The sequence below is a fragment of the Paraphaeosphaeria sporulosa genome (genome assembly GCF_001642045.1).
Source record: "Paraphaeosphaeria sporulosa strain AP3s5-JAC2a unplaced genomic scaffold CC84scaffold_16, whole genome shotgun sequence".
NCBI classification, from domain to species: Eukaryota; Fungi; Ascomycota; class Dothideomycetes; order Pleosporales; family Didymosphaeriaceae; genus Paraphaeosphaeria; species Paraphaeosphaeria sporulosa.
The window spans coordinates 600233-613684 of NW_017253375.1; the positions used below are offsets into that span (position 1 = coordinate 600233).

Sequence of the window (13452 nt, forward strand, 5' to 3'; positions counted from 1 at the left end):
GCCCGTGCCTTGGAGCTCGGAGCAGATTTACAAAACTATCGCCGCTCCCACTTGCGCGATCCTCCCCATCTGCCTGCAACCAGCCTCACTATAATATCTGCGACGATTGCGCACTGAGGCAGCGCTTACTATTGACGCGCACGATTGGCGACCCCCCCACGCTCACTCAAATCGCTGTTACGACTAACGTCGAAGTTGATACAGCGCGCGCATCCTGTGGTCAAGACCTAACTGGACGACTTCTCTTGGGTCGAGTCGATTTCGCAGCGGAGCGTTTAATTACGTCCTCCTCTAGTGGTAGAACGACTTGCGCATTCTATATTACATTAGTCCAAATACAACGTACTACCATCCACCATGGCGGACCGCAAGGGCAACAAAGATGGTAAGCGCGCACAATCAAGGACTCGTGCAGTTCAAGCTCAGAATCAAGCTCACGCGTCTTCAGCTTCGCAGCAGAACAACCTCGCGCAATTCAAGTATGCGGCAATGTCCAACTTGGTCCTGCAAGCGGACCGCAGATTCACTAGCCGCCGTGGAGACGAAGCCACCGGAGACCCAGAGTCGCTCGCAGGACGCATAAATATCAAGGACATGGGAGGACGGACGGCACGCGACAATGCGCCGACACAGAAGAAGAAACCAAAAAGCAACTTCGAGGTCGAGCGCGGCGGCATAACTGAAGGTGGCGATGTCTTGGAGCGCGAGCAGCGCAAGCGCAAGAGAGATGGCTCCGGTGGTTTTGGTGCAGGCAATGTTGCTGAGCAGAGTCTTGATATCGAAGACCTTCGATACAAGCCAAGAACGCAGGCAACGCGCTCAACGTTCGAGCTGATCACAACCATTGTGAGCAAACACCTCGGAGATGTTCCCACGCATTTCACTAGAAGTGCCGCCGATGCGGTCCTGGAGTTCCTGAAAGATGAGAACCTCAAGGACTTCGACAAGAAGAAAGAGGTGGATGATTTGCTTGGGTCCTCTATGGGCGCAAAAGAATTCAACGAATTGGTCAACCTTGGCAAGAAGATCACGGACTATGACGCGCAGGATGAAGACGAGGAGATGGGCGATGATGGTGCGGGCGACGGTCCAGATAACGACGAGACGCAGGGCGTTGCAGTCGTTTTCGACGAAGACGAGGAAGACGAAGACGCCCCGCAAACCTTCGAAGTACGTGACCAAGACACCAGCGACGAGGAAGATGAAGAAGAACAGCCGGTGGAAGAGATAGGCGGCGAGGGAGCAGAAACTGACGGTGTCATTGCTGGCGAGGAAGAGATGATCATCCAGGCGGATGCGGTTGCAACCGACAGCAAGGCAGACGGAGAGCGGATAATACCAGCTCATGAGATCGATGCCTATTGGTTACAGCGCCAGATCGGTCAGGTCTACGAAGATGCGCATACCCAGCAGGAGAAGACCCAGGATGCACTCAACATTCTCTCCGGAATATCGGAAGACGGCGAGGAGAAGCCCCTGCGTGAGATCGAAAACGACCTCATGGAGCTGTTTGATTACGAACACCACGAGCTGGTCGCGAAGCTTGTTCTCAACCGGGACCGGGTCGTGTGGGTTACTCGATGGCGCCGCGCCGCCGAAGACAACGACGAGCGAGCTGATGTCGAGAGGGAAATGAAGGCTGCAGGTCAGCAACAGATCCTCTTGGAGTTGCGCGCTCGCGAGACTGGTCAGAAAGGCGACGCATCGGGGCCAAAGAAGATGAAGTTTGATCTGAAGGACATTAATCTTCCGGATGCATCGAATGATGTCGACATGGCGGACGCTGCCAGGCCAGAAGGTGTCGTGGGCGGGTTGCAACCATCGAGCCGACTGGTCAATCTGGACAACATCGTTTTCGACCAAGGAAATCATCTAATGACGAATCCGAGCGTGAAACTGCCCCAAGGGTCGACACGCCGTCAATTCAAGGGCTACGAGGAAATCCACGTACCGGCACCAAAGGCAAAACGCGATCCGAACGAGCCAGCGCTCAAACCAACATCTGAACTACCAGATTGGGCTCGTGTCGGATTCGGAAACTCAAAATCGCTGAACCGTATCCAGACCAAGTGCTACCCTACTGCATTCGAGGACGACGGCAACATGCTCATCTGTGCCCCCACTGGATCTGGTAAAACTAATGTGGCCATGTTGACAATGCTGCGCGAAATTGGCAAGCACCGTGACCCGCGCACAGGGGAGATTATGCTCGACGATTTCAAGATCATCTACATTGCACCGCTCAAGGCTCTTGTACAAGAACAAGTGGGCAATTTCGGCAAGCGTTTAGAACCCTACGGCATTCGCGTCTCAGAATTGACGGGTGACCGCCAACTCACGAAACAGCAGATTGCTGAAACTCAAGTCATCGTCACTACTCCTGAGAAGTACGATGTCATCACCCGTAAAGCCACAGACACGAGCTACATCAATCTAGTGCGACTGATCTGTATCGACGAAATTCATCTTCTCCACGATGATCGCGGTCCGGTCATTGAGAGCATCGTCAGCAGGACCATACGGCGAACTGAGCAGACCGGTGATCCTGTGCGCATCGTTGGTCTGAGTGCTACACTGCCGAATTACAAGGATGTAGCCAGCTTCCTCCGCGTAGACCCCGATAAGGGTCTCTTCCACTTCGACGCTACGTTCCGACCCTGCCCCTTGAAGCAAGAGTTCATCGGTGTCACGGACAAGAAGGCAATCAAGCAGCTGAAGGCCATGAACGACGTTTGTTACACGAAGACCCTGGAACAGGTTGGCGAGCATCGTAACCAGATGCTCATCTTCGTACATTCTCGGAAAGAGACCGCGAAGACAGCCAAATATATTCGTGACAAGGCTCTTGAGCTGGAAACGATTGGACAGATCTTGCGATCTGACAATGCAACGAGGGAAATCTTGCGAACAGAATCCGAGTCAGTAACAAACGCTGATCTGAAGGATATCTTGCCCTACGGATTTGGTATCCACCACGCTGGTATGACCCGAGAAGACAGGACGACGGTTGAAGATCTCTTCTCCGACGGTGCGATTCAGGTTCTTGTCTGTACGGCTACACTTGCTTGGGGTGTCAACCTCCCGGCTCACACCGTCATCATCAAGGGCACGCAGATCTACTCCCCGGAGAAAGGTAGCTGGGTAGAACTTAGTCCCCAGGACGTCTTGCAGATGCTTGGTCGTGCCGGTCGCCCCCAGTTCGATACGTATGGTGAGGGTATCATCATCACAACGCAGACCGAGATCCAGTACTACCTTTCGCTTCTCAACCAGCAATTGCCGATCGAGTCGCAGTTGATCAGCAAGCTTGCTGATAACCTTAACGCAGAGATCGTATTGGGTAATGTCCGGACTCGAGACGAGGGAGTCGACTGGCTCGGTTACAGTTATCTTTTCGTCCGAATGCTCCGGTCTCCAGGACTTTACCGGGTTGGCCCAGAATACGAACACGATACGGTACTAGAGCAGCGCAGAGTGGACCTTATACACGCAGCTGCCCACCTCCTGGAGAAGGGTAATCTCATCAAGTATGACAGAAAGTTAGGCACACTTCAGCCTACCGAATTGGGCAGAATCGCTTCTCATTACTACATCAGTCACAATTCCATGGCAACCTACAACATGCACATTCAGCCTGGAATCACCGCCATCGAGTTGTTCCGCATCTTTGCCCTCAGCGAGGAGTTCAAGTACATTCCGGTGCGACAGGATGAAAAGCTTGAACTCGCAAAGCTTCTCGGCAGGGTCCCTATCCCTGTCAAAGAAGGCGTGGAAGAGCCCCAAGCAAAAATCAACGTTCTTCTACAAGCGTACATATCTCGTCTCAAACTGGAAGGCCTGGCACTCATGGCTGATCTGGTGTACGTCACCCAATCTGCTGGGCGTATATTGCGTGCCATATTCGAGATCTGCCTGAAGAAGGGCTGGTCACAGGTGGCCAAGCTTGCCCTCGACCTGTGCAAGATGGCCGAGAAGCGGATGTGGCCTACGATGACGCCTCTGCGACAGTTTCCGGTCTGCCCTAGAGAAGTTATCGGAAAGGCGGAGCGAATCGATGTCCCGTGGTCAAATTACTTTGGTCTCGATCCTCCGAGCATGGGCGAGCTTCTTGGAATGCCCAAGGCAGGTAAGATCGTCTGCAGTTTGGTCAACAAGTTCCCTCGGCTTGAACTGGAAGCGACACCACGACCAGTCACACGATCGATGCTGCGCCTAGAGCTTACCCTGCGCCCGACTTTTGAGTGGGACGAGCAACTTCATGGCGCATCAGAAGCATTCTGGATTCTGGTGGAAGACTGCGATGGTGAACAAATCCTGTTCCACGACACCTTCATCCTGCGGAAAGATTATGCTGAAGGTGAGGTCAATGAGCATCTCGTCGAATTGACCGTGCCCATCGACGACCCGATGCCGCCGAACTATTTCGTCACGGTGTTGTCAGACCGCTGGATGGGTTCCGAAACCAAGCTGGCTGTCTCCTTCCAGAAGCTCATACTTCCGGGCAAGTTCCCTCCCCACACTCCGGTTCTCGACTTGCAGCCTCTACCTGTCTCTGCACTCAAGAAGAAAGAATACATGGCGCTATACGAGGACGTCGGCCGCTTCAACAAAGTGCAGACCCAAGTATTCAATTCACTTTATACTACAGATGACAATGTTTTGGTCGGTGCTGCTGCAGGTATCGGAAAGACTTTGTGCGCTGAATTCGCGATTTTGCGGCATTGGTCCAGCGAGAGTGAGGGCCGCATTATTTACCTGGCGCCATTCCAAGAACTCGTTGACAACCAATACAAGAACTGGAACAACCGCTTGTCAGGCCTAGGTGGTGGAAAGGACGTCGTCAAGCTTACTGGCGAGACCACGGCTGATCTGCGATTGCTCGAAAAGGGCGACCTCATCCTTGCTACTCCGTCGCAGTGGGACTCGCTCTCACGTCAGTGGCAACGTCGCAAGAATGTTCAGTCTGTTGCTCTGCTTATCGCTGACGAATTGCACATGCTCGGAGGCTCAGGCGGCTATGTGTACGAGGTCGTAGTTTCTCGTATGCAGGCAATGGCAGCACAGCTCGAATCCGGTATGCGCATCGTCGGTTTAAGTGTCTCCTTGTCCAATGCACGAGACATTGGAGAGTGGATCGGTGCCAACAAGAACACCATCTACAACTTCAGCCCTGGTGTTCGAGCCGTTCCTCTGGAGTTGAAAATCCAGTCCTTTACCATTCCACACTTCCCGTCGCTTATGCTAGCAATGGCAAAACCGACCTACAAGGCTATCACGCAGCTCTCTCCAGACAAGCCTGCTATGGTATTTGTCCCCAGCCGAAAGCAGGCTCGCGCTACGGCAGTGGACCTGCTTGCCGCGTGCGTCGCAGATGACGACGAAGACCGGTTCCTGAACGCTTCAGTGGATGAGATCGAGCCTATCCTCGCAAAGGTCAACGAAAAAGCCCTGGCTGAGTCGTTAGCACACGGGATTGGTTACTACCATGAAGCGCTCAACCCGTTCGACAAGAAGGCCGTTCAGCACCTGTACAAGGTGGGCGCTATTCAGGTTCTTATCGTCTCGCGGAACTCTTGCTGGGAGATCGAGTGCACCGCTCACCTAGTCGTTGTCATGAACACACAGTTCTTTGAAGGCCGCGAACATCGATATGTGGACTACCCCATCAGCGAGCTGCTGCAGATGTTTGGTAAAGCTGGCAAGGTCGGCCAAGACAAGTCTGCCAAGGGTGTGTTGATGGTGCCTGCGGTGAAGCGGGATTATTACAAGAAGTTCTTGAACGAGGCGTTGCCGGTCGAAAGCTATCTGCACGACTACCTACACGATGCCTTCGTTGCCGAAATCAGCGCGAAGACCATTGAATCTACTCAGGAAGCCGTCGACTGGTCGACATACACATACTTTTATCGTCGACTCTTGTCGAACCCAAGCTACTACAGCCTGCACGACACCTCGCACGAGGGCCTGAGCGCGCATCTGTCTGAGCTAGTGGAGCAAACACTGAAGGAACTGGTTGAGGCCCAGCTCATCGAGCACGATGAGGAGGAAGACGCCATAACCCCTCTCAACCCGTGCATGATTGCTGCATACTACAACATATCGTTCATCACCATGCAGACGCTCATGATGTCGCTCAATGGCAAGACGAGTCTCAAGGGCGTCCTCGAGATCGTCACTGCGGCAACCGAGTTTGAGGATGTGCAGATTAGACGCCACGAGGAGCATATCCTCAGCCGAATCTACGACCGTGTGCCGTACAAGATGCAGGATGTCAACTTCGAGACACCGCACTTCAAGGCGTTTGTACTGTTACAAGCACACTTCTCGCGCATGCAGCTTCCTATTGATCTTGCCAAGGACCAGGAACTGGTCGTCAAGAAGGTCCTCAATATCCTGAGCGCCAGTGTAGACGTGCTTTCCTCGGAGGCCCATCTCAACGCCCTTAGCGCAATGGAACTATCCCAGATGGTCGTCCAAGCCATGTGGCAGAAAGACTCCCCACTCAAGCAGATCCCCCACTTCGACGCCGACACCATCAAAGCCGCGCAGAAATTCGACATCAACGACGTCGACGGCTTCATCGACGCCATGGACCCCGATGAAAACCCAGACTACAAGAAGCTCATCAAGGCGCTGGATCTCGACGGCCGCCAGCTCCAGGAGGCCGCCACCTTCACCAACGAGTACTACCCCAACCTGGAGCTCGAGCACGAACTCGTCGACCCGGAGGACATTGCGACCAACTCGCCCGCGCACATCAAGGTGCGCATCACGCGCAGTAATCTCGAGGACGACGAGCAGCCCAAGACGGACGTGCACGCGCCGTTCTACCCCGCAGAGAAGACGGAGAGCTACTGGCTTGTGGTGGGTGATCAGCGGGAGCACACGCTGCTTGCGATTAAGAAGGTGACGATTGGGCGGAAGATAGAGACGATGCTGGAATTCACGCTTGAGAAGCCTGGCGAGCATGAATTGACGCTGTTTTTGGTCAGTGATAGTTATCTGGGTGTGGATCAGGCGCCTACGATTACGCTTACGGCGGCGGAGGGTATGGAGGAGGATGAGGATGAGGAAGAGGACGAGGAGTAAGTAAGATAAGAAGTGGTGTGTCGTATTTTGAGAGCATTTGTTTTTGCACGGTTACGGTATAGTTCGCGGCGAAAATGGGGCTGGGAATTTGCATTGTATGTAACATTTAGGTGATGGACAACGATCTGTTCATTTCACAATCTGAATCGTCAATTTTCGATAACTATGGGACATCAGTGGTTCCTGCCGTGTCTGCAGAGCGCTTTCAGCGACTAACTAGCTGGCTAGCTACCAACCTCTCCCTTAATTTTTCTCCAGTGATAGACGCAGGTAGCAGCTGCGAATGACTTACCCACACACTGCTCCTCAAGTCACGCCAGCTCGCTGCCTAGCCCGTGCAAAGCAGCCTTTCGCACCAGCCCAGGCACCAGCCCACACGTGACCGCCAAGCGCGCTACCACTAGCGCTGCACGTCCCCCTCCGTCGCCTATATAAACCCGCCGCCCCTCTGCCTCCTGCTCCCTTCTTCATACTTACCTTCTTGGGGTTCCCTCAGCTCACGCATTGAGGAACCAGTCGTTCTCGCCTGCATTGCACAGCGCGGAGCTGGGAGCGACTTCAGTCTCCTTCGGGGGCCTGACTGGGGCAATTTTTGCTGGACGCACGCGCAAGCGCGCTTTTTCATTGACTGCGGAGCCGTTGGCAATGCGTCGAGGAAGAAGACGAAGGGCACGTTAGTGGCGCGTTCATGGTCCTGAACATGGTTGTTGCGCTCACGGGTCCTGCTCGAGGGTTGTCGTGCGCTCTTGTCCGGTCCGTAGGACCTTGCTGGTGGGCTGTTGGTCGCTCTCTAAATCTGTGTTTGTTGATGTTCCAGTGCACTCGACAGATCCCTTCGTTACCGCTCTCGCCTCTGCATGCTGTTCACGTCCCTGCGTTCTTACTCGACATCTGTACTTCCGTTGTCGCGCCTTCCGCAAGAAGGTCTACTTCGATCATGTTTCCCTACTCAATGCATCGTCACTTCCTGCCACGCCTGCGTCGACCGATCCCACGGACTTATTGTACCGTCACACCATTCATCGCACACCTCCCTCAGTCGCCTTGACTTCAAGCTGTCGCACCCCATCTCCATCTGCGACGTCCGCATAGACACATTCCACCTCCGTTCCCCAGTCCCGAATCTCCACCCGCTTGCTCTCACTCCATCGCGGAGGCAATGACCCGGTGCCGACAATCCCGTTCTCGACGAATCGGTCCGCCCTATCCAACCAGGCCGAGTCAGCCCGCTGCTTGCGCTCGCCGTCTCACTGACACGCCGCATTGTCGCTTGTAACGCCGTGGTCGACCACGCGGAGGTGCTTCAGCTCGAGGAGCTTATGATGCACGGCGTAGAAGCCACGATGCACGTATGTCTTCGCCCAACCGGCGGCGTTGAGGACGTCTATAGTCGTACATCCCCGGCGGCGCGAGGTGATTGAGCAATCGTTCGCAAGATGCACTTTCAGCCGCATAATGCCAGCCAGCATGTGCTGCGAGAGCGAAGCCACGCATGAGACCGCATCGAGTCTCTTTGTCATGAATTGCTGTGCCAAGGGGGAGGGGGAGGTGCTTCGTTTCGGCATAGATCTGCGAGCAAGTCTCAAGGAGGGCGAGCGCGGTGTTCGGGGTTGTCGGGGACTCATCATTGGTGCAAGTCGTGGTGGTAACGGTGTAGGGCCGGGCGAAGACGTAGGTTTATATTTTGTTGGGAAGCTCGCCTGGGAGCTGCAAGAGGGGAGACATCGAGGTGCTGCGTGTGGTACTGTGAAATGTCACCCTGCTGATCTCTTCTGCGTAGAAGGTATGCATGAACGCTACAGTCCTAGAAGTTACTCACACTGCGTGTCAGTCTGGAGACATTTGCGTGTGTAGTATCACCTCGAACTGCGTATGATGTGCTGCAAAGTCTGCACAGGGTCTTTCATGTATCCCAGGACTGGCCCCGGATCTCTGGGTGAAAACCTCGACCCCTCCTGCCTTCAGCGAAGGGCAGTGGTTGATGCTACGCGCGGGGTGGGTCTTTGCAAACTGGGAGTGCGCTTGAGGCTCTTTGAATCCTTCCGCCAGGGCAGCGACTGCACGGGTCACTTTCACCTACGAGCATCCACACAGTCGATGTGCGAGTCATTGTGTCTTTACCGGGTTGCAAGGGATGCTCTTGCTCCGCACGGCGTAAAGTTTCGTCCTGATTGCACCATGACAACATGGCACTTGCCCTTTCTCAGGCCGAGCAGTGCATTCCCCGCATCTCTGTGAGTTGCGCCCCGCTGCATCTAGCAACTCATGCGCCCTGTCTTGGCTGTCCGGAGCACATACACACCTCAAAGCCCAAGGTGAAATCAAACACAGAGATATAAAGGGTATCAACGATCTACATCTATCACATTAACTTCCGCTCCCCGCTCACCTGGCCCAGCCCAGTCGCTCCCAGTCGCTCCCTACCCCAGCCTCGTCCACGTCCCCTTGGTCTGATGAATCACCAGACTCGTCTCATCATCGCTATCACCCTCCTTTCGCATATAATCGCTCTTTACGCTCCCGCCCTCTGTCAGGTCATCCACACTCTTACTGTGCACCACGCTCGTCTCTCCCGGTTGCAGGCCCTTTGCATGCACAATTTCCCCAACATTCTCTTCGCTCCCATCAATCGGGTCACTCTGGATGTGTATGTCCTTGGTGACCTTGATCTGGTCGCCTGTGGGCATGAAGCTGACGGTGCGGTCCTCGCGCTCGGAGGCGGACTTGATGCCGAAGTTGGAGAGCTCCATGAGCGAGGAGCGACGTGCGTGCGTGCCGGCGCGGGTGGCGCTGGACTTATGGCCCGAGGTGGAGAGGTTGCCCGAGTCGAATTCGGAGGCGATGCGGGCGCGGTTGTCGCGGCCGGCTTTGCGGGACGAGGACACGGCGATGCGCTTGATGAGGTTGGCCATGGTCATTTCGATGTTGAGCTTGACGAGATATGCGAGCGGGTGGAATTGGATGTAGCTGCGGGGTCTGGGTTAGTTGGGTGGATGGAGGGTGGACGGAAAAGCGTACATGAAGGAGTTTGGTATCGACATGGCGGCGATGATCATGACGTCCATGAGGAGAGAGAGCATGATGATCCTCTGGTTGAAGCGCAGGAGCTTGTTGTATTTTTGTAGACCGTTGTTGATAAGGTTGGCCTTCACTACCCGGAGGAAATACCAATTGAGCGCTGCGTCGATGCCGAGATATAAGACCTTTTCGATGCGATCCCAGATTTCGTTCACGAAAATATACCTGCTGGTTGTCAGAGGGGGCAGTGCAACAATACTGAGCACGAGCATACGTATGATTGATTTGCATGCGGGCTGGAATCCAAATGTTGAACACGCTGATGTTTATCCCCGTGACTACTGCTGCGGTGGCAATCATAATCATCTTCGAGCGACGTCGATCCGGTACGATTAGTCGAATTCTGTTGATGATGATCTGAAGGAGTAGCTGCACTTGGATACACCAGCAAGTTACTGCGTAGTGTTAGACTCGTGAAAACATCCTGCGAAGTGGCTGCATCGAGGCGTTTGCAACTCACAAATGGTGCAGAAAAAATAGAAACCTATGCAAGTTAGTGATGCATACAATGCTGTGGGCATGGGAACGTACTTGGTCTAAGACACTTCATAACGTACAAGAAACACATCAGGCCCATGATGAACGAAGCAGCCATCTCTAGCCATATCATCCATATGTACACGCTCCGCAGAGGCGATCGGGAGCTCTGGCACTGTTTGTACCCGAGCCATCCGGCTATGATCAGATTGGCGAGCGTCGCCAACCATACCACACATGTTATGGCAACGTCTGTATGGGTGATCGACTCGTTCTTGAAGCCCTTCCCCACGAAAGGGCCCCATGGGGCGGTGTTCACATCTGGTCTCCACTCCCTGTCCATGGCTATGATAAAAGATTTGAAGGAGTGACGACTACTTTCGGAAAAAGCAACGCAGAGGCACACGCTCAACGAAAAAGAGCTGGATAATCACACCTTTCTAGAATAAATCCATACCGACCGTGAGTCGAAAGGGGTTGCCAGTCTCTTGAGAGGGAAGGCAGAGCGCGACAGGAAGGCTAGTCCCAAGTGTCGGGCTCTGACATTCATGGAGCGTTCGCATTTAGACTTTGTTAGCGGGCTAGGGGAGATGCATGCGGATTCTAAAAGCCATAGAGCCGCGTTTCATGGATGGGCATCTGCGGTCGGCAGCACCGATCCCGCGAATGGTACCCCAGATCGACAGTGGCTTCGCACAGATACAAAACCCAGAAAAAAGTGGAATAGTTCGTCGAATCATGCGGTAACGTATCGGCGTAGATCCAGCTAGGCGACGTCGATCTTTGGTAGGGTGAGATTGCCGTGCTGGAAGGGGATGAACCCGGGTCTAGAAGTCGCCTCATCAAAAGCTAGAGAATCCTTTGGGCACTAAGTCTGAATCGCGAGGTATGGTGAACCCTTCCCGTTTCGCGTCAAGGCGTTTCTTTCGGCCGCAAGATGCTGCGAGCATAAAGCGACGAATCGGGTGCTTAGGAAGACCTACCGCGAGGCGTCGTTGGAGCGAGTCATGTGTATGCTAAGTGATAGCCACCGCTGAGGACTCTCTTGGAGGCTGCGGCCTTATAATTTTCGTGACATGTCGCTGTCTCTTCTGTGGAAAGTGAACCGTTTTCAAGACCGGGAGAATGGAGCTGGGCGTTCGTGGCTGTAGTAGAGCTCGTAGCCAAACTATGCGCAAGAGACATCACGCATTGGTACGCGTTGGCACTGAAACGAGAGGTAGAACGAAGTTCGGAAGTGCGGGCCTATCGCGGGGTTATTTAAGAAGACAATGCACTCGGCGTAATACTTCAGCTGCGGGGAACGAAGGTTCGTGATGAGGGTGAGGATGTTGTAGTTATGCAAATTTGTCGCTCGCGCCATGGCGGCTTCCCTTCCCCGAATGCACTGGGTCCCGCTTTCAAGAGCGCCCGCTTTCAAAAGCGGGAAGGTGTTTTAGACATCGGCGCAACCCTGTACCTGCGTCGTGCTAGGCTCCAGATCTCATCTCTTCCTGTACCAGAGTTGACATGTGGGTCACGCCGCGCAAGACAGTAGCAAGTGCTCAACGATTGTAGTTACATAGGCACTGAGGACATGCATTGAAACATCTCCACGCGAGCAGGGCTCAGTGGGGTGATATTTGAGCACGGAAACAACCCTCTACATGATCTTGGAAAACCACAGAGTTCGCAGTCAAGTCTTGGGGTTCCCTACTAAGGAACAGCATTCAGTTCACATGCTTGACTTTTTCCATAGCCAATTGAGAGCAGCAGCTCCTTCCCTGCTATCGTCCTCGTGCTAGTTCCAACCATCATCCGAGCTCCAGCATTCGCCATCTTTGCGAGACTCTCTCTTCTTCTCATGCACGCTAGTAGCCCTCGATTGCTGCTTCACCCAGTCTTTAGTCCTGTTCGTGCCAGCTGAGTCTGCAGGAGCAACCTCAGGCCCTTTCATTTTCTTCGCCAGCTTGGTCTGCAAGTCTAGTAATCCATCGATCAAGGCATCTTTCGGAACCTCCTTGAGCCGCTGCTTGACATTGCCGACTTCTACAGACGTAGTCGGGCGGGCTAGGGTGAGCTGATCAACAGGACTAGCGGTAAGACGCGCGGCGTCAGTGGGAACGATGTCCTTGCCAAGTATCTTACGGAGTGTGCCGTGGCCGCGATATTTGAAACGGAAGACGGCGTACTGTGTCTGTGTCAGTGATTTTGCCACCTCGTCAGAACTCAGAAGGATAAATTGAGTTACGAATACTTACAGGATTCTCGATGTTATCAAGATATTCTGGTCGGCCGATAGCATGACAATATTTTGAGCCCTCGCCTGCGCGCACCTGGTGCTCGACACATTTCTTCGTGACATCTTCTTTGATCATTTTCAGCAGCGACTCAGCATTCATGCTGTCATTCCTTGAACGAGTTCTAGGATTCTGATCTGGTGGGAGGAGCGGGAATTGCCGATGTCCTTTGGCGGCTACTTCTGTCGTAGGGGATCGCAGTTGACGATACTTTGATAGTCGTGGCTTCGATGGTCGACTCTTACCCCCATCAATGGTTATCCAGGTATTTCGCCCATTCACCATGCTTTCCGCTTTCTGAGGAGCGGACCAGCCATTGATTTCAGCCTGCCAACTGGTGTCACTAGCCTGGAGATCCTTAGGCTTTGACGGGATATCCCATGGTGATTGTTTCATTGCACCACCATGGTCGTTCGCAGTGGTCCACTCATCTTTGAGAATGGAAAGTTTCTCATGCATTTGGGATGAGTGCCTGGCTGGTGGTCTCGTTGTCTCCTGTGCAGTCCATCCGTTCCCAGTCGTGTCCATA

General features: G+C 53.8%; 3 protein-coding genes across 3 annotated transcripts; 1 reads left to right on the top strand and 2 right to left on the bottom strand.

Moving 5' to 3' along the window:
* Nucleotides 1-63: 63 nt before the first annotated feature.
* CC84DRAFT_1264651 (Sec63-domain-containing protein) lies at nucleotides 64-7240 on the top strand. Its single transcript, XM_018185327.1, has 2 exons — nucleotides 64-385; nucleotides 449-7240. The coding sequence occupies exons 1-2, from the start codon at nucleotides 358-360 to the stop codon at nucleotides 7087-7089; spliced, it is 6669 nt and encodes a 2222-aa protein (XP_018029477.1). The 5' UTR covers nucleotides 64-357; the 3' UTR covers nucleotides 7090-7240.
* Nucleotides 7241-8108: 868 nt separating this feature from the next.
* CC84DRAFT_1181825 (uncharacterized protein) lies at nucleotides 8109-8714 on the bottom strand (the record flags this gene model as incomplete). Its single annotated transcript, XM_018180573.1, has 2 exons — nucleotides 8109-8292; nucleotides 8341-8714. The coding sequence occupies 2 exons, from the start codon at nucleotides 8712-8714 to the stop codon at nucleotides 8109-8111; spliced, it is 558 nt and encodes a 185-aa protein (XP_018029478.1).
* A 704-nt stretch (nucleotides 8715-9418) lies between these two features.
* CC84DRAFT_417123 (uncharacterized protein) lies at nucleotides 9419-11117 on the bottom strand. Its single transcript, XM_018186136.1, has 5 exons — nucleotides 10699-11117; nucleotides 10628-10651; nucleotides 10382-10562; nucleotides 10108-10332; nucleotides 9419-10056 (listed from the first exon to the last, which is right to left on the bottom strand). Exons 1-5 carry the CDS (start codon nucleotides 10985-10987, stop codon nucleotides 9510-9512), a joined length of 1266 nt encoding a protein of 421 aa, XP_018029479.1. The 5' UTR covers nucleotides 10988-11117; the 3' UTR covers nucleotides 9419-9509.
* Between the last annotated feature and the right edge of the window lie 2335 nt (nucleotides 11118-13452).